At 34.2% G+C, this 24,065-nt stretch overlaps 1 protein-coding gene across 1 annotated transcript in view; it reads left to right on the top strand.

Moving 5' to 3' along the window:
• KLHL1 (kelch like family member 1) overlaps positions 1-24,065 on the top strand; it is a 432,606-nt gene that overhangs the window by 286,653 nt on the left and 121,888 nt on the right. Inside the window, exon 6 of the mRNA XM_082365956.1 lies at positions 19,300-19,486. Within this exon, the coding sequence (XP_082222082.1) occupies positions 19,300-19,486 (187 nt within the window). The remainder of the gene's footprint in view (positions 1-19,299; positions 19,487-24,065) is intronic.

Genomic DNA, 24,065 nt, shown 5'->3' with positions numbered 1-24,065 from the left:
TGAACAGGACAGAATAGTGCAAAATGAATAATGGGGAAGCAAATGAGAAATAACCAGCCCTAAGAAGAAAGACTGGAAGCAGATTTACTAGTTAGGAGGTATTACAATACTCAAAGTGATGATGGTGGGAGCTTGTCCTGGGATGGTAGTAGTAAATATATTCTGGATATATATATATATATATATATATTTGTATTGTCCAGTGGATTTAACATGTTGAATGGGAGAAAAGAAGATTCAATAAGGATATTAGGGTTATTTGGTTATATGACTTCAAATATAAGGATTGAAGTGTGAATGGATGGATGAATGCATAGATGAGTGAAATAGAAATAGAGAGAGAAAGGTAAGAGAGAAGAGAGACAGGGAAGGGGGTGTGTGTTTTTATTAAGAATAGCATCTCACTAAACAAAATGTACTTTGAAAAAATATTATTACTTTGAATTCTACTTTATTTCCTTTCATGCCTCTGGTCTATGAGCTTTCTTATTAAAATATCCTTTACTCTTTTTCACGCTTGGCAATGAGGTATCTATCTTTATCAATTCAGTTTAAGGAAGAATTACTATTGTAAATATTTCTTTACTACATAACATAACTGGTTAATCACATCTTCCTGTTTCCTAGAGCACTTTGTTTATGTATCTATTAATAACACTTTACTAATAGTAGAAGAGTTTTAGTTATATTCTTACAGCTACATCTCTTTTTCTTTGTAATTTATGACGCCTTGCAGTTCAGAAAAGAATTCTATTTATGATTATGTTCCTAAGACAGTGCCTCTAAAACAGTATGAACATGATGAGTGTTTATTGCATCAGTTAATTAATTGTATTCTCCTGGATGTCAGAAGTAATCATTTTAACTCATATTCCTACAAAGCAAGAAGTTATTTAATTTTTATAACTGATATCTTCTTGTTTTTAAGCTTCTATTCCTCCTGATGGCAGAATAATTTATACTTAATAGTTAGAAAAAATAGAAAGTTAGAAAAAAATTATATGGTTCACAGCTATGACTTTCAGGTGACTACTCAGTAAATTCAGAGTCCAAAGTCCTTATTAGGGTTATCTCTTCCCTCTCAGGGGTCTCACCCCAATCTTCCTCCTCCCTTAGATGGTGCCTTTTGAAGGAGGACACTCAAATGTGTTTACAATGATGGAGCTGCTTCTCTTCCCCACACTGTTGTCTGGGTCCTGATAGATTCTCAACTTTCAAACATACAATACAGGATTAACTACAGTCACCATGCTGTACATTACATCCCCAGGACTTACTTATTTCATAACTGGAAGTTTGTAGCTTTTGACCACCTTCATCCATTTCTCCCACCTCCCCCGCTTGCCTCTGGCAACCACCGACGTGTTATATCGATCTACATGTTCATTTTTTGTTTGTTTTTTGGGTTTTTTTATATCCCACATATAAGTGAGATCATACAGTATTTCTCTTTTTTCTCTGTCCAATTTATTTCTGTTAACATAATGCTCTCAAGGTCTGTCCATGTTGTCACAAACGTCAGGGTTTTCTTCTTTTGTAAGGCTGAATTAAATATATATACATATATATTCATTTGAGTTAGTGGCTTTCACTTCCTTTGGACAAATGCCCAGAAGTGGAATTTCTCTGAATCTGGTGAATATCACTTTAAACAACTCTCTTCCAGTATGTATCTATACATTAAATTGATTAATGTAACTTCTTGCAATGACTTGCCACTGTTATGCAAGTCCAAGAGGGTTATCTGTAAAGAACAGAAGAATAAATAGTTTAATGATTCCTGTTTTGAAAAAGTCAACCAACTGGAAACTGGACTGTTGGATAAAAATCTATCAGTCTTCTAAACACAGCTTAATACACTTCTGCTTAACTGTAAGTAATAGAAAATACTGTAATGACCATATGCTCCATTCTATTATACATTCTATTATAAATTATAATATATGTTACTCCATTCTAATACAAATTCTGTTATAAATTATTTAAGTTAGGAATTGATGTATTACTTTCTACATACCCTAAAATGTCTGGTATTGGGTTTGACACACTTCAATTATTTTAATGCCTTTAGTACTAAGATTAATAAGCTTCTATTTTCCCTTGTCCCTGAAGTTTGTTCAGTCAGGATATTTGAACAACTCATTTCATACCCAAACTTTAGAAACTCTACAGACAGAGTGTATGCCCAGTGGAATTAGCTTTACTTGGGAGAATTATTTTAATCCCTTATTGACTGACTTGCAAGATGCATCCACCTTGATGTTTTCACAGGAACTTATTTCACTGATCATGATCAAAGGACGTATGTTGGGCTTTGATCAGAGTAAGTCTAAAGAAACTTGGAAATCTGCAAATATGCTGTGATTAAAATTCTCTCTCCATCTTCTCTTAGTGAAATGAGGAAAGTAAAATACTGACTGGTATCTTATAATTAGTGTGAGAGAAAAGAGAAGGTTTTTATTTAAAGGTAATTGAGATAGGGCTAAACAAAAATTTAATACCAGGTTCACATTATTATTGAAATTGGGAAAGCCAGTTTTCCAAATAATAAATGAATGCAGTCTCTTCAGTTGCTTAAGGTATTTACCTCTTCTGGATATAGTGTCTGGCCACTTGCAGATATACCTCTCTCAAGGAAGGTGTACTTGAGAATGGCCCTTATACTTAGTGCATTGCACTTCTTATTCCTGGTTAGTCTGGGAGTGTTGTGTTACCTCTTAACTCAGAGAAATTTCTTATAAGAACGCTTACAGAAATACCGGATAACACTGGATATCACAATTAATTTTATTCTTTCAAGTAGCATTTTACTTATCACAGAATGGTTTGAATTCATATTATGATTTGAGAACCCCATTTGGCTATAATACAGTTCACCAAATTCAGAAAATAATAGCTAATATTGAAATGTAATTAATGTTATATTAGTAAAACTATCCAACTAGTAACAATTAAATATTTAAAGATTATTTTTTCTTTAGGAGGTTGATATTTTTAGTCCTGGTATTGATCTTTTTAGTCCTGGTAGCTAGCAGATACATGAGTTTTGCAAGAAAAGGTGATCCACAAATTTCATGTAAATTATTACTTGGGAGATTGTCCACACCAAGGAATGTTTATAATAGAGACTAGGCACATAGGATCATGCTAGACATCTTTAGAAAGGAAGGGGGAGTTTAGAAAAAGGAAGCATCAAGACAAATACAAATATCTATTTATGATTTTATTCTAAGAAAAGATAAATATTATTGGTGTATCAAAATATTTATTAAACACTTTGATAATGTTCTCAGATATAATATCTCCAAAAATAAATGCTGGGGCTTATACATCTCTCCGTCATGAAGGCTATAACACAGATATAGCCCAACACATATTTAACATGTTGAAAGTTATACTACATACAGCTCAAAGGTTAAGAATGCCTTCAGTTAATCCAGTGCTACAGATTATGCAAATCTCTTTCATAGGTGTCATGGTGTCCTCAAAAAGCACAAATGTACAATTTCCATTCTTCTCAATATGAGCCTGATTCCTCACTGAGATGGCAAAGATGGCTTACCAATTACTGTGATCTGTGTTTCTCAGTCAGAAATGTTTTTGTGGAAAATCTAAAAGAAGCATAAATGCAAACAATGGCTTCCCATGATGAATCTGCACACATTTGAACACATTCATTTTCAATTATCCGCTTGCAAAATAAGATCGCAAATAACAGAATTTTATAAAGATATATTCCTACTAATTTCACCTTTAAAATTCAAATAAATACAGTTAATATTTAAGAATGAGATACATATGAAACCATACAAGCAAGATAAAAGCAGTATATTGTTTCTACTGGTGACTACAAAGTGTAAACAATACAGTACTAAATCATGAATTAAAGAAATTAGAGATCAAGTTTAAGTCCTAAGGATATTGATTTATATACGAAAAGACATAACCTTTTTACACAGGGTAAAGCCACTATTCTCATCTAAGAGTCAGATAGTACGAAGATTTAAAATCACATTAAAGATGCAATAAAGAAATTGTTCACACGGGGGATAGTAAATAGAATAGCCTTGTCAAAGTAGAAAATTGGTCTGGAGGTACGAAGAGAAATGAGCCTGAACTAGGTGCTTAAAGTTACATTAGGAAATACTTTCAATTGTAATGCAAGGCATTAAAACAAGATAGAAAGGCAGTAAATTTTGAATGTATATGTTTTAGGGCAGTATGTGGGAGTAGTATGAATTCTGTATGTGATTGCTTGTACCACATATAAGAATTCAAATTATGAATCTTTCTCAAAAACTCAGAAAAGAGTTAATAAGACTGTCAACAAGAGAAGTGGCTTTTGGAAAGGAAAGGGAATAGTGGAATAGAAGGGTCTTAGGCAATATTATAATAATCAATAATATTTGTTGATGCTTTGGATGTAGAGTTGACTGAGAAGATAAGAAACTTTGTTAAATAGAATTTTCAATGGATCAGATATCTCAGGAAGGAAGACAAATTTGAGGAATAATTATTTATTGATACCATATTTTCCAAAATATTTTGAATCAGCTTAAACAGAAATATCTTAAAATAGAAGTACAGGTAAAGAAATACCCTAAACCACCAATAAAAAGTAGAAGGCTTAAGCCAATACAGAAGGGAGAGTGATAATGGGAAAATTCAGATTTAAATATGTGAATTTGAAATGTCAGTGGAACATTCAAGTTTAATTCTTCTTAGTTAAGAGTCAAAATCACCTTACCATAATGCCCAAGATCCCAAATTATTTGTGTAATGGAATTTTGCTATTGACCATGACTGAAAATAAGCAAACCATCAGCTGGGTCTGACATAAATAATTTAGAAATACAGATATTTGGTTGGCTGTTAAGCAAAGATAATTTTGAAACACCATAAGTATTTGTGAAGATGATTAATTTATGTAAGTTGGGATGTGATATTGAATGTATTTCTGCCTATACATTGTATATTTTCAAATTTCAATACTGAATATATTATTTAAAATAAATTAATAGATATTCTAATCATAGTAAATGATCAATAACTTAAATAGTTATTAAACAATTCCTAGGAGACCCTCTTAGTTGTATTCGAGAAGTGCCAGACATGTTCCCTGATTTCCTATAAGTTTATGACTTAGCATGACTATGAATCTCTTAAGTGACTATACAGATAGCAATTGATTAAAGTCTGATATGACCAATAAAAACAAATTATGCCAACTGTGGCCTGAGCAATAGGTAAGTCCTCCTGGAAGTATTGATAATAGGACTTAAACTGGACTCTGAAGATTGGGTCATATTTTAATTGAAGCCCCAGAGGGAAAGACTTATGTATATCACTTTCTTTAAAGGCATAATCGGTTCAGAGGAGAGGAAAGAGATCAGAAGAGCTAAATTATGAAATACAGAATAATGTGAACTAAGGTACTGGGGAAAGTGACTGAATAGCTAAAATGAAGTTACAGAATTTATGGCGTGCTAGTCTGAGGCTGTCGAATAATGTCGTGCAAACAATAAGGAAATAATGCATGGTTTTGAATATAGTCTAGACAAAGTAAATTAACGAAGGTGTTCTAAGAGGTGAGGAGGAGGGTGGGTTTGAGCAGAATAGATTAGTGGTAAGAGAGATTGAAGGTATCCAGGATCTATTATAGCACCCGGTACAAAATAGGTGCTAACTAAATATTTGCTAAATGAATGAATGCATGCATGCATGCCTGCAAGGTCCAGAGCCTACTTAGGATGCAATGAAATTTGTCAGGTTGGAGGTGATGTTCATGCAGGGCACAGGATCACTTATTTCAGTATTAGAAATTCTGAGCTTTCAAACCACCTACAGAACTCCAAACCCATATTAAATAAATATAAGTTAATCATAAATTATAAATGCATGAAACCCATTTCACTTATTGTGTAATAAGAACTGTCATTTGAGTTAATATTATGGGCTCTACTTGTTTGATTATGTCATTATTCTTCTCTATTTGTACTGTCAGCTTAGCCAATTATTTTTCTTCTCAAGGCAATCAAATATTTCTGTATTCAGAATAAAATTAATGAACCTGCCCCTCACTTCGTAGATGGTTTCTTCCAAATAACTTGAGAAGGAATCTTTCTGCTGTATCATTCAGATGTATCAGATGTAAGCTTTAGCATGTCAGTAATTTGTGTTTCCCTTTTGACATGATAGGGCTGAAAGAGAACATAAAAAGCTCTCTTATGTCTACTTTTCTCACTTATTTAAAAATAAAAATAATATCCTCACACACTTTAGCCAGAATTGTCAGTATGCCAGCAAAAAGAACAAGAAGATATTTCAGTCTCTTAAAATTTCATGATTCTATTCTTTGTCAAAATTCTTTTCAACTGATGTTAATGGGATTTTAGGTGTAAGATGCAGGGCTATCTACTCATATAGATGAGTTTTTTTCAGGCTGCAGACAGATATTCTGGCCACGGTTGAGCTACTTTCTGTTGCATAAGCTTAGGCCATTCCAGTTGCAAGCAGATACTGAAATAATAACTGATGGAGGACTACAAAATATCGGTGAACCAACTAACTTACATGGCAAACTTTTGAGCATAATTGTCCAATTCCCTCTCTATAGTCTTTGAAAATCTATCAGAAAAGGTGGAAATATATAGAAAACCTCCCTAGGCATGAGACAACTTACGTTTTCCCTTGAGAAGTGTGACAGCCCTACCTATGAGTTTATTTATTGTGTTGCCACAAAGTTCTGTCATAACTGAACTCTCTCCTTTGACCAGTACCTCCACTGACTGTTAAATAGGCTCAAGTTACAATGTCACCCTCAGTGTGACTACTAAGTCATTGTTTCCCTGTAGAATGTCTTAGAAACTGCTTAATAAAAACACTTGAAAATATTTTATTTGTATCCCCTATTTATAAGACATTGAAGTAGAAAATCACTTTTCCTGGTGTTTACAGTATATGATAATATTCATCTCATTTATTTTTTCAAGCAGAAAACTTGAAAGACTATGTATGAAACTGTCACTTCTTTTCTAAGGACTGTCACTTCTAATAGGAAACAATTTTGTTTTATAGATTCAAATTCTGTGAGTCGATTATTTTAGCACAACAGCCAATAGCAAAACAACAGTCTCAAATATTATGAAATAATATGAGGTATATGAAATTTTGTCACTCTCTTATGAATGTGATAATGTTTTCATAACTTTGATTGCCCAAGGATATATAGTCTTAGAAGACTCAATACATTCTTTGGTCCATAATAAGTTTACACTTGTCTTTCTTTAACTGTTTATTCAATATTGCATTCCATTTTCCAATGGACTCTTTAACCAGATAAAAGGTACAGAAAGATGTGTTTGCAATGCTTTGTACAGATTCTGTTAGTTACCGTGCCTTTCAGATTATGTCTTCATTCAGGCAATATTACTCTTACTTAAGGAATACCTTAGAATATAGTTTTTTTTTTCTTTTCAGCCACTAACATTATATATAATGTAGATATTTTCTGACTCTTACTGCAAAATTAGAGTTGTATGTCCTCTATGTAATAAGAGTAGGTTGTGCAGCACAAATTTGTGCATTTGATTTTGTTTACTTATGATAAGAGAAATGTTACAATGTTACAATTTAAGGTAGTATTTATACATGCAAGTTGCTGCAGAGAATCATGAGAGATTCTAGCCAAGAGGGTATTGTCTTTGACACATTAAGGTAAATTATAGAGAAAGGAGACAATTTTTTCAATGTTTTCTTATTTGGAGATTGGAAAACCAATGCAAAATCTAGATACTTGAATAGTACATTTTATTTTAATGAAGCAATATTTTCAGAATCATAATTTCCAATTTATAGCAAGCATTTGAAATAAATTCATATAAATATTCTTGAAAATGCAGTTTGAGTAGTGTCTAGGTGTAAGCACACAGGATTAAAACACATTAAATATATTTTTTAACATCTTTATTGGAGTATAATTGCTTTACAATGGTGTGTTAGTTTCTGCTGTATAACAAAGTGAATCAACTATACGTATACTTATATTCCCTCCCTCTTGTGTCTCCCTCCCACCCTCCCTATCCCACCCCTCTAGGTGGTCACAAAGCTCCGAGTTGATTTCCCTGTGCTATGTGGCTGCTTCCCACTACCTATCTATTTTACTTTTGATAGTGTATATATGTTCATGCCACTCTCTCACTTCATCGCAGCTTAACTTTCCCCCTCCCCGTGTCCTCAAGTCCATTCTCTACATCTGCATCTTTATTCCTGTTCTGCCCATAGGTTCTTCAGAACCACTTATTTTCTAGATTCCATATATATCTGTCAGCATACAGTATTTGTTTTTCTCCTTCTGACTTACTTCACTCTGTATGGCAGACTCCAGGACCATCCACCTCACTACAAATATCTCAATTTCGTTTCTTTTTATGGTAGTGTAATATTCTATTGTATATATGTGACACATCTTCTTAATCCATTCATCTGTCAATGGACATTTAGGTTGTTTCCTTGTCCTGGCTATTGTAAATAGAGCTAGCATGAACATTGTGGTACATGACCCTTTGAATTATGGTTTTCTCAGGGTATATGCCCAGTAGTGGGATAGCTGGGTCATATGGTAGTTCTATTTTTAGTTTTTTAGGGAACCTCCATATTGTTCTCCATAGTGGCTGTATAAATTTACATTCCCAACAAAGGTGCAAGAGGGTTCCCTTTTCTCCACACCCTCTCCAGCATGTATTGTTTGTAGATTTTTGATGATGGCCATTCTCTGGTGTGAGGTGATACCCCATTGTAGTTTTGATTTGCATTTCTCTAATGATTAGTTATGTTGAGCATACTTTCATGTGTTTGTTGGCAATCTGTGAATCTTCTTGGGAAAAATGTCTATTTAGGTCTTCTGCCCATTTTTGGATTGGGTTGTTTGTTTTTTTGATATTGAGCTGCATGAGCTGCTTGCGTATTTTGGAGATTAATCGTTTGTCAGTTGCTTCATTTGCAAATATTTTCTCCCATGCTGAGGGTTGTCTTTTCACCTCGTTTATGGTTTCCTTTGCTGTGCAAAAGCTTTTAAGTGTCATTAGGTCCCATTTTTCATTTTTGTTTTTATTTCCATTTCTCTAGGAGGTGGGTCAAAAAGGATCTTGTTGTGATGTATGTCATAGAGTGTTCTGCCTATGTTTTCCTCTAAGAGTTTTACAGAGTCTGATCTTACATTTAGGTCTTTAATCCATTTTGAGTTTATTTTTGTGTATGGCGTTAGGGAGTGGGGTGTTCTAATTTCATTCTTTTACATGTAGCTGTATGGTTTTCCCAGCACCACTTATTGAAGAGGCTGTCTTTTATCCACTGTATATTCTTGCCTCCTTAATGAAAGATAAGGTGACTATACGTGTATGGGTTAACCTCTGTGCTTTCTATCCTGTTCCATTGATCTATATTTCTGTTTTTGTGCCAGTACCATACTGTCTTGATTGCTGTAGTTTTGTAGTATAATCTGAAGTCAGGGAGCCTGATTCCTCCAGCTCCGTTTTTCTTTCTCAAGACTGCTTTGGCTATTCAGGGTCTTTTGTGTTTCCATAAAAATTGTGAAATATTTTGTTCTGGTTCCGTGAAAAATGTCACTGGTAGTTTGACAGGGATTGAATTGAATCTGTAGATAGTTTGGGGTAGTATAGTCATTTTCAAAATGCTGATTCTTTCAATCCAAGAACATGGTATATCTCTCTCTCTGTTTGTATCATCTTTAATTACTTTCATCAGTGTTTTATAGTTTTCTGCATACACGTCTTTTGTTTCCTTTAATAGGTTTATTCCTAGGTATATTATTCTTTTTGTTGCAATGGTAAATGGGAGTGGTTCCTTAATTTATCTTTCAGATTTTTCATCATTAGTGTATAGGAATGTGAGAGATTTGTGTGCATTAATTTTGTATCCTGCTACTCTACCAAATTCATTGATTAGCTCTAGTAGTTTTCTGGTAGCATCTTTAGGATTCTCTATGTATAGTATCATGTCATCTGCAAACAGTGACAGCTTTACTTCTTCTTTTCTGACTTGGATTCCTTTTATTTCTTTTTCTCCTCTGATTGTTGTGGCTAAAACATCCAAACCTATGCTGAATAATAGTGGTGAGAGTGGGCAACCTTCTCTTGTTCCTGATCTTAGTGGAAATGGTTTCAGTTTTTCACCACTGAGAATGATGTTGGCTGTGCGTTTGTCATATATAGCCTTTATTATGTTGAGGTTAGTTCCCTCTATGCCTACTTTCTGGAGGGTTTTTTTCATAAATGTGTGCTGAATTTTGTTGAAAGCTTTTTCTGCATCTATTGAGATTATCATGTGGTTTTTACCCTTCAATTTGTTAATATGGTGTATCACATTGATTGATTTGAGTATATTGAAGAATCCTTGCATTCTTGGGATAAACCCCCTTGATCATGGTGTATGATCCTTTTAATGTGCTGTTGGATTCTGTTTGCTAGTATTTTGTTGAGGATATTTCCATCTATGCTCATCTGTGATATTGGCCGGTAGCTTTCTTTTATTGTGACATCTTTATCTGGTGTTGGTATCACGGTGATGGTCGCCTTGTAGAATGAATATGGGAGTGTCCCTTCCTCTGCTATATTTTGGAAGAGTTTGAGAAGGATAGGTGTTGCCTCTTCTCTAAATGATAGAATTCTTCTGTGAAGCCATATGGTCCTGTGGTTTTGTTTGTCGGAGGAGTTTTAATCACAGTCTCAATTTCATTAGTTATGATTGGTCTATTTATATTTTCTATTTCTTCCTGGTTCAGTCTTGGAAGGTTGTGCTTTTCTAAGAATTTGTCCATTTCTTCCAGGTTGTCCGTTTTATTGGCATATAGTTACTTGTAGTAATCTGTCATGATCCTTTGTATTTCTGCAATGTCAGTTTTTACTTCTCCTTCTTCATTTCTTATTCTATTGATTTGAGTCTTCACCCTTTTTTTCTTGATGAGTGTGACTAATGGTTTATCAATTTTGTTTATCTTCTCAAAGAACCAGCTTTTAGTTTTATTGATCTTTGCTATTGTTTCCTTCATTTCTTTTTCATTTATTTCTGATCTGATCTTTATGATTTCTTTCCATCTGCTAACTTTGGGGTTTTTTTGTTCTTCTTTCTCTAACTGCTTTAGGTATAAGGTTAGGGTGTTTATTTGAGATTATTCTTATTTCTTGATGTAGGATTGTATTGCTATAAACTTCCCTCTTAGAATTGTTTTTGCTGCATCCCATAGGTTTTGGGTCATCGTGTTTTCATTGTCATTTGTTTCTAGGTATTCTTTGATTTCCTCTTTGATTTCTTCACTGATCTCTTGGCTATTTAATAGTATATTGTTTAGCCTCCATGTGTTTGTATTTTTTACAGATTTTTCCCTGTTACTGGTATCTTGTCTAATAATGTTGTGGTCAGAAAAGATACTTGATACAATTTCAATTTTCCTAAATTAACCAAGGCTTAATTTGTGGCCCAAGATATGATGTTTCCTGGATAATGTTCCATGAGCACTAGAGAAGAATGTATATTCTGTTGTTTTTGGATGGAATGTCCTATAAATATCAATTAAGTCCATCTTGCTTAATGTATCATTTAAAGCTTGTGTTTCCTTATTTATTTTCATTTTGGATGATCTGTCCATTGATGAAAGTAGGGTGTTAAAGTCCTCTACTATAATTGTGTTATTGTCAATTTCCCCTTTAATGGCTATTAACATTTGCCTTACGTATTGAGGTGCTCCTATGTTGGGTGCATAAATATTTACAATTGTTATATCTTCTTCTTGGATTGATCCCTTGATCATTATGTAGTGACCTTCTTTGTCTCTTGTAATAAACTTTATTTTAAAGTCTATTTTGTCTTTTATGAGTATTGCTACTTCAGCTTTCTTTTGATTTCCATTTGCATGGAACATCTTTTTCCACACCCTCACTTTCAGTCTGTATGTGTTGTTAGGTCTGAAGTGGGTCTCTTGTAGATAGCATATATACGGATATTGTATCCATTCAGACAGTCTATGTCTTTTGGTTGGAGCATTTAATCCATTTACATTTAAGGTAATTATTGATATATATGTTCCTATTACCATTTTCTTAATTGTTTTGGGTTTATTATTGTAGGTCTTTTTCTTTTCATGTTTTTCCTGCCTAGAGAAGTTCCTTTAACATTTGCTGAAATTCTTGTTTGGTGGTGCTGAATTCTCTTAGCTTTTGCTTGTCTGTAAAGGTTATAATTTCTCCATTGAATCTGAATGAGATCCTTGCTGTGTAGAGTAATCTTGGTTTTAGATTTTGCCCTTTCATCACTTTAAGTATGTCCTGCCACTCTCTTCTGGCTTACAAAGTTTCTGTTGAAAGATCAGCTGTTAACCTTATGGGGATTTCTTTGTATGTTATTTGTTGTTTTTCCCTTGCTGATTTTAATATTTTTTCTTTGTATCTAATTTTTGATAGTTTGATTAATATGTGTCTTGGCATGTTTCTCCTTGGATTTATCCTGTATAGGACTCTCTGCACTTCCAGGACTTGAATAACTATTTCCTTTCCCATATTAGGGAAGTTCTCAACTCTAATCTCTTCAAATATTTTTTCAGTCCCTTCCTCTTTCTCTTCTTCTTCTGTGATCCCTATAATACTAATGTTTGTGCATTTTATGTTGTCCCAGAGGCCTCTGAAACTGTCTTCATTTCTTTTCATTATTTTTTCTTTATTCTGCTCTGCAGTAGTTATTTCCACTATTTTATCTTCCAGGTCTCTTATCCATTCTTCTGCCTCCGTTATTCTGCTATTGATTCTTTCTAGAGAATTTTTAATTTCATTTATTGTGTTGTTCATAATTATTTCTTTATTCTTCAGTTCTTGTAGGTCCTTGTTAAAATTGTATTTGTCCATTCTAGTTCCAGGATTTTGGATCATCTTTACTATCGTTACTCTGAATTCTTTTTCATTTAGACTGCCTATTTCCTCTTCATTTGTTTGGTCTGGTGGATTTTTACCTTGCTCCTTCATCTGCTGTGTATTTTTCTGTCTTCTCATTTTGCTTAACTTACTGGGTTTGCGGTCTCATTTTCACAGGCTGCAGGTTCCTAGTTCCCATTGTTTTTGGTGTCTGCACCCAGCGGGTAAATTTGGTTCAGTGGGTTGTGTAGCTTCCTGGTATAGCGGACTGGTGCCTGTATTCTGGAGGGTGAGGCTAGATTTTGTTTTTCTGGTGGCTAGGACTGCCTCTGCTGGGTATTTTGGGGTGTCTGTGACCTTATTATGATTTTAGGCAGCCTCTCTGCTAATGGGTGGGTTTGTGTTCCTGTCTTGCTATTTGTTTGGCATGGGGTGTCCAGCACTGGATCCTGCTGGTCGTTGAGTGAAGTTGGGTCTTAGCGTTGAGACGGAGATCTCTGGGAGAGCTCTTGCCAACTGATATTACATGGGGCCGGTACGTCTCTGGTAGACAAATGTCCTGAACTCGGCTCTCCCAACTCAGGGGCTCAGACCTGACACCCAGCCGGAGCACCAAGGCTCTGTCAGCCACATGGCTCAGAAGAAAAGGGAGGAAAAAGAAAAAAAGAAAGAAAGAACAAAATAAATAAATATATAATAAAATAAATGTTATTAAAATAAAAAAATAATGATTAAAATAAAAAATAAAAAAGTGGTAAGAAAAGATTTTAAAAAAAAGAACAGAGCAACCAAACCAATAAACCAATCCACCAGTGATAACAAGTTCTAAAAACTACTGAAAAAAAAAAAAAAATGGGCAGACAGAACCTTAGGACAAATGATAAAAGCAAACCTATACAGACAAATTGAAACAAAGAAGCATACACATACACACTCACAAAAAGAGAAAAAGGAAATATATATATGTATATATATATATATATATATAAAGAGGAGAGCAACCAAATCAATATACAAATCTACCAACGACAATAAGCTCTAAATACTAAACTAAGATAAACATAAAACCAGAAACAAATTAGATGTCAAAAGAAAATCCCAAGTCTACCCAAAGAAAATCCCAAAGTCCACCACCTCAATTTTAGGATGATTCATTGTCTATTCAGGTATTCCACAGATTCAGGGTACATCAAGTTGATTGTGGAGATTTAATCCACTGCTCCTGAGGCTGCTGGGAGAAAGTTCCCTTTCTCTTCTTTGTTCACACAGCTCCTGGAGTTCAGCTTTGGATTTGGCTCACTTCTGCATGTGGGTTGCCCTCTGGCTTCTGTTCTTTGCCCAGACAGGAGTGGGGTTAAAGGAGCAGCTGATTAGGGGTCTCTGGCTCACTCAGGCTGGGGTGTGGGAGCAGTATGGAATGCAGAGTGAGCCTGTGCAGCAGAGGCTGGCGTGATGTTGCACCAGCCTGAGGTGTACCATGTGTCCTCCTAGGGATGTTGTCCATGCATCACAGGACCCTGGCAGCGGCGGGCTGCACAGGCTCCTGGGTGCGGAGGTACGGATGGTGACCTGTACTTGTACACAGGCTTCTTGGTGGCTGCAACAGCAGCCTTAGCGCTTCATGCCCGTCTCTGGTGTCCATGCTGATAGCCGCGGCTTGTGCCCATCTCTGGAGCTCGTTTAGGCTGTGCTCTGAATCTCCTCTCCTCATGCACCCTGAAACAATGGTCTCTTGCCTCTTAGGCAGTTCCAGACTTTTTCCCAGACTCCCTCCCGGCTAGCTGTGGTCCACTAGCCCCCTTCAGGCTGTGTTCACGCAGCCAACTCTAGTCCTCTCCCTCGGATCTGACCTCCAAATCCTGAGCCTCAGCTCCCAGCCCCCACCCACTCTGGTGGGTGAGCAGATAAACCTCTCAGGATGGTGAGTTCTGGTTGGCACTGATCCTCTGTGTGGGAATCTCTCCACTTTGTCCTCTGCATCCCTGTTGCTGCACTCTCCTCCGTCGGTCTGAAGCACCGGCCCCCCGCCCTCCCCCCCATTTCCACCAGTGAAGGGGCTTTCTGGTGTGTGGAAACGTTTCCTCCTTCACAGCTCCCTCCCAGAGGTGCAGGTCCTGTCCCTATTCTTTTGTCTTTGTTTTTTCTTTTTTCTTTTGCCCTACCCAAGTACATGAGGAGTTTCTCGCCTTTTGGGAAGTCTGAGGTCTTCTGCCAGCGTTTAGTAGGTGTTCTGTAGGAGTTGTTCCACGTATAGATGCATTTTTAATATATGTGTGGTGAGGAATTTGGTCTCCACATCTTACTCCTCTGCCATCTTGAAGGTCCTCCACATGAAATATTTTTATGTTGCTAATATGTGGTTCAACTCCTCAAACCATTAACAATCAAATTATTTGTATTTTAATAACAAATGTATGGTCATTTGAAAGATATATTGTTTAAATAATTGTATTTCTTTTATTTTTTCCTAATTAAAGTGAAGTTAGTGATAAAGCCAGTAAATTTTAAGAAGAATGTACAAAAATAAAGTAATAATGTTTAATATAAACAATTTCAAAGAACATCTTTATTCTAATTAAAAATTTATAACATTTCTGGCAACTGGGACTAACAAAGTTACTATTGAGTATTCTAGCTATTAAGGGATAAATTATTTTAGTTTTTTATGTTAGTCATTTCTGAATATCATACACAAGATTTGCATATATGTTTATTGACCCAGTTCTCTTCTGCAGCTATAGGTTTACCCTACAACTTGATGGTCATTATTTACTCACAAAGATAAACTACCAATGTTATAGGGAGATAGATCATATTTGCAAAGTGACTGCCTAGCTGACATGGATCCTCGGATGGATCAGCTTCCTAGAATTTTACACAGTGTTAATCGTTAATACACCCTATGCTGTCCTTCATATTAAGTCTAAGGATATTCTTATTTCTGACACATTTTCTACATGACAAAATATTCTGAAACATTATTTTGCACATGATGAGATCTTTTCTTGAGGTTTAATGCACAATTAACTCATAGGGACATAGTCAATTTTTATCCCAAGTGTAAGAACATAACTAACAGTGAAGATATTGACAAACTTCCAAGGGCTTTTTCCTTGTAAACTAAGTTGTACTATGATTATCTTTGACTGGAAAGGGTATTGGTATATAATATCCTAAGAATAAAATCTGATTTATAGATAATTACTGTACAAATTCTTGTACATAAACATGAGTATGTTTCAAAGTAGTATATAATTATTGAAACATATTGATATTTTTTCTAAGTGGGACAAGCAGAGGAACTGTTACAGTAGTTTAAGTTTCTTCAAAAATTTAAGAATGTAAAAAACAAAACTAACTTCCATTGTATAGGGAGGAGCAAAATTTGTGTTAATCTTGGATCATTGCAGAAAATCTAAAGATAGTTCAAGTTTAAAGGACAGCTTAACCATCTTATTATTCTGAACTTGTGCTTGAATTTGGGATGGAATAATCCTAAAAAGTGTCGGGGAGATGAAATACAGACACAAGTCATATAGTACTCATAAGTGAGAAATAGTTACAAGTAATAGTTTGAAAACACACAGTAATAAGTACAGAGATTATGAAGAATTCAATTTTTTTCAAAATAAAGAACTTTGTCAAATGATTGGGTACACTAAAGTTAAGAAATTTTACAAAATGATTTGTTAATAAAATGGAAAATATCATTTAAGTACAGAATATCTTCGCCATTTTACAGAAATAAAGTACAAGTTTTAATTTTATATTGTATATCTTCCAGATCTTTTTTTTTTTTTTTTTTTTTTTTTTTGGCTTGCTATGAGCTGATTCTTATTGGGAGAAGCAAGAAAAACAGGGGCACTGTCTTCAGAAGGCTCGAGTTAAATAAACCATGTGTTTCCTGAGTAAGGCGTTCTCACATTTAGAAATTGTTCATCAGATTAGACAGTTGACATTTGGGGATGGAGGAACTGAGATACTAAACAGGGAGAAGTCGGTGGGTGTGATTCCTGCCAGAGCAAACTTGGCAGCCTCGTGATGGGATGAAGGGGGCCCAGGGGAGGAGTGCCAGCCCACCTTACTCATGAGCCCCAGGAAGTGTGTTTTGGATAGTTGGAGAGAGAATGAAGCAGAGATGCTTTAAACTCATTCAAAACCAACTTCACTGTCTTTCTAAAGGCTGATCCTTCTGCTGATCCCTCTACGTAAAAGTTTGTGATCTGTTGGCTTCTTCTCTGTTTCTTAACCATTTATAATACGTGCAGACATGTGAGGCCCAGGTGGACATTGAAGAGACCCGGAGAGGAGGTGTTTGCCCATAAATGGAGATTTTGAAACTTAAGACAAGCCTTACTCAAGACCAAGTGGACAGCCACACATGCAGTGAGGTCTAGGGAGTCTGAGATCTAAGTTCTAGCTCTAAGGAGTTCTTTTTTATTTTCTTTTTTTGAATTTGCATCTTTTTTAAATTTTTATTTTAAATTGGAGTATAACTGATTAGCAATGTTGTGTTAGTTTCAGGTATACAGCAAAGTGATTCAGTTATAAATATATATGTATATATTCTTTTTCAAGTTCTAGAACGTACTTTAAAATAAATAATATGTAATATATTTTTATGCATACATCTATCAACAGTGAGAAATTCATTTCCTTTTAGAAATTATTACTTGAAAGTATTTTAAACCTAGGCACTCAGAGTTGACTCTCCTCTGATACTTTATTTTTACAGGATTCCTTACATTTTCTTTATAATTGTATATTATCCATAAAATTTTTGAAATAGTCCTTATATACATTGTATGAGTGTTTAGAAATATATAAATATTTAGCTATTCAAACAGATGATAAAATCAATGTTTTTAGCTTCAGCTTTATCATCAATGTATATATCATCTTATTGAATTTTAAAAACTATAATAGTTCCCTTAAGCAAACAAATGAGTTTGTTCCTGGCTTCTCATGGTTTGAGTCCTTGCCAGGAAAGAAGAGGAGTCTGTCTTCTTTTTGTTGGGCTCTACTATTGTCTCAGAGTATGAGAGCTCCCCCTCTGAGCCCCCAACTCTATTTCATTAAGGTTTCTATTCATTAATATCTTACAGGTAAAATAGTAGTCCCTTAAAAAAGAAAGAAATGGGTAGGAAGGCAACTAAAGTTTTAATATATAAGAAGAGAAGCATAAGCAAGACCTTAATTAAACATCTTCCCTTCTATATTCCAAAGCATCTGATAATTCTAATACATTACACTCCTTATTCAGCCTCAGAGCCATTCTGTTATCTTTCCCACCTCTTATATATATGAGTATCTTATGTGTTTTTAAATTCTTTCTGCCACCTCCACCAGTAATTTATGCATTACAATGGTTAAATAACTTTATATAATTAAGATTCAAATTGTAGTGTTAAAATCAATTAATTATATATATCATTTATTAATTTATTCACTCAATAAATGTGTGTACCAATGTGGTACAGTGTCTTATCAATGTAAAAGAAAAGGTCAGTGAGTCAATGTTAAATTTTCTACTTATTAATTTTGTAAATCCATATGACAGATTTAACTCACTTGAAGTAAAACAGGATTCATGAACAAAAAAAGAGAATGTGATACTGAAAGAGTCAAGGAAAAAGAATATCTAAAGACGGACAGAGAAAGAGGAAAATTAAAGATACTCTGGTTATGTTCAAAGAAATGTACAGAAAATAATCTGTAGAGGTGATAACCTTCTGTAGTAAAAGAGAGATGTAATAGAACTTAAAACTCTGGTCTCACTCTATTCTTTCCTCAGCTGGAGTTTTGGTAAAATTTTTTTTAGTTTCACTACTGGAAGCTATTACTTTGCCTGATGTACAGCTTTTCAACTGCTCACATAATTAAAAAGATGTTACGAGCATAAATTTTTATTTTTATTGAGTTTTTTTTAGTTTGAAAGGGATTTAAACTATACTTGGAACATCTTAAAGTAAATATGTGAATGTTTATGGTAGGCTTGTTAGGAATTAATTTGTTGAAGTTTATTTTTTAATTTACTTCACCAGACATGTTTATGGCCAAATAGGCAACTATACTTGACTTGTGAACAGCTTTCTTAAAAAGGAAAGGGAATTGAAAAAGTGATCTTTACAAGTACCTTTATACTCTGTGTGGCACAATGATAATAAATAATATGGAATCAAAAATAATATCCATTCTGTTTCTCCTGGAAGCCATTCATTTTACTCATATTTATTTGTCAGTGTAATTAATTCTTATTATATTTTGCATCCCTCTCAGTATAGGGGTAATATCATAGGTACTAATCTACTTTTCATTTGATGCTTTATGCTCATCTCTATAAAAATCATTATTAACAGTGATTGTGCATTATTCACAGATATTGGCTGACCTAGAAAACCATACATTATTTAAGAATGATCTGGAATGTCAAAAGCTGATTCTGGAAGCAATGAAATACCATCTATTGCCAGAAAGAAGAACTTTAATGCAAAGTCCAAGAACTAAACCTAGAAAATCTACAGTTGGAACTCTGTATGCAGTGGGAGGAATGGATAACAACAAAGGTATTTAGTTCTAGATCTTTAGTAATACACACACTGTATCATACCATGACGTGATTTTACTGTTGTAATCTACGTAATACCAACAAACTTCACAGAATCACAGCTTTATTCATTAAGATTTAAGATTTAGGGAAAAATTAAGACACCTCTCAGTTTTCCTGTTTTTCAATCTTAGTTGCTGCTTCTGCTTCTTACTCATCTTTAAATCTTTTATCTCATGCATTATGTACAAGACTTCATATGAAATGAAAAAAATGATTAAAAGTACATGGAAAACACGGGCCAAATAATTTGTTGGATATATTGAAAAATGTATTTCTATTCTAAGTAAAGGAAATGTAATCTGCCAGCCACATGCTTGCTGAGAGTAATATTATGAAGAAGCGAGTCTCTGCTTTTGAGGAGTTTAGAATCTCATACAGAAGCCAGACAAAGAAGTAGACAATTATAAATGGGTGTACTGACTATTGCAGGTATCATTTACAAATTAAAAAAAAATTTTTTACCAACTTTGCTCTTACAAGGAAGTGAATGATTTGTTTAAAACCAAATACATACATTCGAAGGTTTTGTTCTTACTTTTCTATCGTTAGTGGGAAAATCTCCATGAATGTTTGTTCTCTTCAGCCTTTTTTATGTGTCTTAATTTTCCTGAACAAGTGCACAAGACAAATAATGTAAAGTGTCCTATGTTTGTGTCTAATAGGTTACATAATTATCATTTAATAATAATACATTTAATATACACGTAAAAAATAGAGTTGGCAACCATAGAGTGTGACCACATATTCAAGCTCTATTAAAGGAACTCTGTTGTTAAAGAATCAGGAGGAAGCAACAGAACTTACCTCAACTACTGTGAAGTGAGATCCCAAAATAGGAGGCAAAGGGAAACAATTCAGGTAATCAGTAGAGAACAACACGCATTTCCCATTTTTTATTTGTCAAGAAGATATCTGTGGCTGGGGCTTCCCTGGTGGCGCAGTGGTTGAGAGTCTGCCTGCCGATACAGGGGACGCGGGTTCGGGCCCTGGTCTGGGAAGATCCCACATGCTGCGGAGCGGTTGGGCCCGTGAGCCACAATTGCTGAGCCTGCGCGTCTGGAGCTTGTGCTCCGCAGCGGGAGGGGCCGCGATAGTGAGAGGCCTGCGCACCGTGATGAAGAGTGGCCCCCGCTTGCCGCAGCTAGAGAAAGCCCTCGCACATAAACGAGGACCCAACACAGCCAAAAATAAATAAATAAACAACAAAAAAAAGATATCTGTGGCTATAAAATGATTTTCACTAGTTTAATTTTTTGAAGGTTTACTCCTATTTGCTGGGCTATTGATTTCTAGTGATTATCACATTAAATGAGCATTAGAATATTAACATACATATTCAAGAGCTTAACTATTAGTTAAAAAGGGTAAATGACTTGGCATTTTAAGAACTAAGGAAATGGCATCAATCTCCCTCCCTCCCTGTCTCTCTCCACTTCTAGCTCCTTCTTTAATGTTATTATTTAAGAGACCATGTCAAAAATTTCTCCCCCAAAAGATATAGTGCTTTAACACCCTCTTTTATAAAGTGGTGAAACAAAATATCTTAGATACAAATCTCTCTCAAAAATAGCCAGAAATTATATTGAAATGTCCCCAAAAATGTTTTTCAAGCTTAGAAAACAAATCTATTAACCTGTATCCATGTTGTCTTTATGAGAGTAATAAATACTAAATAACATGCGGCACATGATATAATTTGCCATCTCTTGGAGCAGAAGCATGCAAACTTTATTGTAACATTTTAATAAGTTCATTTTACCTGTAAAAGTAAATATCAATAAAAGGACAGTGATTTTATATATGCTTATCAAATTTTAAGGTCAAATGAATGACATTTGCTTTTCAAGAACACTGCATTCTACAGAACAAATGCCTGTATAAGATCAATTCCATTTGTAAATATGCACATATCATTTTAAAAATAAAGAACATTGATGAAATCAGGCCAGCCAGTGACTAGGACTGAACAATAAACAATAAATTAACATTAGTATAAAAATCACTATGCTATGAAGAGCCAAAAGACATGACTAATTTAAATTTTTAAATTTAACGACTTTAAATACATTTACCATAGCATAAAAGAATATGAGTATAGGGGGGTCTATTGACTTAAGTTCTTTGCCAGCATTTGAATTTCTCTAATCTTACACAGCAGTCTTTTGAGACTGAAGAAATTCTTAAGAAATTGAACTTTCTTAGGGATTCTGAATCTTTCATTTTATAATTGAACACTACTAATTATTTAGCTATTGTTCCACTTATCCAGTAGTCCAGAAGATTAAAAGAGTGTGACAAAACAAGGGGTTTAAAAAGATATTCCTGATTAAATCAGCAATAAAATAGAAAAAAATAATGAAGGAAATTTTAGGAATTCTTACCATATCCTCAGCCCTCTAGGAATTGGACATTAAATATATCCCATAACTTAGATAAAAATCTGACATTACCAAACCTCAGAGAACCTACTTTTCCTGCTGCAACAGAAACTTTACCAGTTTCAAGAGATTTAAAGAACAACTAGGACATTTTCAAGTTAATCCCTTGTATTTGCATTGTGCTTTTACTGCTTAAAAGGCGTTTTCTACACCTTATTAACTTGTGCTATGTCTAAATAGGCATTAAGATTTTATCTTAAAATTGTGTTTTTTTTTCTTGAAAGGTAATGAGGAAAATTAAAATGTAAAAAGAGGCAGGGAAATCAAAAGAAAAAATATAGCAAAACATTGGAATTTACTTTGCATGACTAATTTGAAAAATAATGCAATACAATATAATATAATACAATATGTTATAATACAATACAATGATATGCAATATTTAGTGTGTTTTTTGGAATTATTTACATATTTATATTGTGCCTCATAAGGCTATATAAACATTTTATTGAATTCCTCCTCAGCTCCACAGTTTCTGGGATTCAGATGATATTTTATGGGATTGATAAACTATGAGTACAATCCTTGCAGATTTTCTGTAAATATTAAGAAAATTCAGAGCATTTTTCTCTCCTTTCCCCTCTTTTCTTCTTATATCCACACATACATGCATCCTATAATGATGCACTTTTTGCACATCTATTTTGTGCTGGCTCTGTGTTAAGAACTTGTGAACATTATGAATATTACCCCTACTTCACAGAGCTTCCATGTTACTCTAAGAAAGCAAATAGTAAACAAAATATTTGTGAATAAAATGAGTGTTACAAGAATGGACTTGCGAGTGCAATCAGTATAATGCTTGGGAGCCAACCTAGTCTAGTCTAGAAAAGTAGAGAAATACAGAGAAAGTGTTTGTTTTTGTTGTTGTTTTTAGCTGAAATCTAAAGAATTATTAGGCATTAGTTTAGCACATTACTGGAGCAGCAGAGTAGGTGTGGTGGTAAATTCCAGACTAGAGATACATCAGATGTGAGGGTTTACAGCTAAAGAAGTGTGACATCTTCAAAAATGGAGAGAAATCCTTTATGGCTGAAATATAGGCAGTGGAGAAATGAAAGCCACATGGTAGTAGAGGAAAGACACAGCAGATTTCAGGGAAAGGCTAAGCATGATAGATTCTGAATTGAAATCTAGACATCATAGAAAGTAGGTGATGTTCCGAGTGAAGAAAGTAGTCTTTGCAATCAGAGAGATGCCTGTTCAAATCCAGGAATGTCACTTAAAATCTCTAGTCTAATTTACCCTTTCTCAATACTCTATTGTGTTTCTGTAACAATTACAATGATTAACCGTAAAGAGGTTAAACTAATACACAGCATTCCAACATGTTTGTTCAGTGCCAAAGAGACCATCAGAGAACTCAGCCGCAATCTGGTCTGACTTTCCTTATCACATTATGGACTAAGGCCAAGCCATCTAGGAACTTTCGAGGCATGTACTATAGTGGTTCTATGACATAATAATGATGTGACATAGGGAAGAAGATAGGACAACAAGATATTCATATCAGTGGCATTTATATGAATAGCATTATGTAGAAATTAAATGCCTTTTATACCAATACAAACAACATTCAAGGGTTGGGAATCACATGAATCATATGAGAGAAAAGAATCAAGTCATAAACAAAGTTAGCAGTATCTCTTGGAAAGTATGATTTAATTCGCTGCCATACTGGAAAATACTGAAAAATAAGTCTTTAACAATGTAGTAATTTATAGCATATTTAAGACCAATTAAAATGATTAATATATTTATTCATGTTTGTTCTACTATGAATGAAAAATGAGGGGACATATAAAATTAAATATGGAAAAAAGTCAATAAATTTTTAAAAACTATTTTTATTAGGAGAACAAAATTTTTAAATGCTTTCAACTGAAATCAAATGCAGATTTAAAACAATGCAGTAAATTGTATCAATAAATATGCTCTCGTTTTGGTAAGAATTTTATTACAAATCACATAGGAATCATCATAAATCCTTTAGAAGGTTGAGTTAAACACTAATTGCTTATTCTCAAGTGCTTGAAATGTCTCACACTAATGTATGATTCATGTAAGCTATGAAATAAAATTTGGTGCTATTGGTTA

The sequence above is a fragment of the Balaenoptera borealis genome (assembly GCF_965194805.1).
Source record: "Balaenoptera borealis genome assembly, chromosome: 18".
Classification (NCBI taxonomy): domain Eukaryota; kingdom Metazoa; phylum Chordata; class Mammalia; order Artiodactyla; family Balaenopteridae; genus Balaenoptera; species Balaenoptera borealis.
This window is presented reverse-complemented; position numbering and strand designations above follow the sequence as displayed.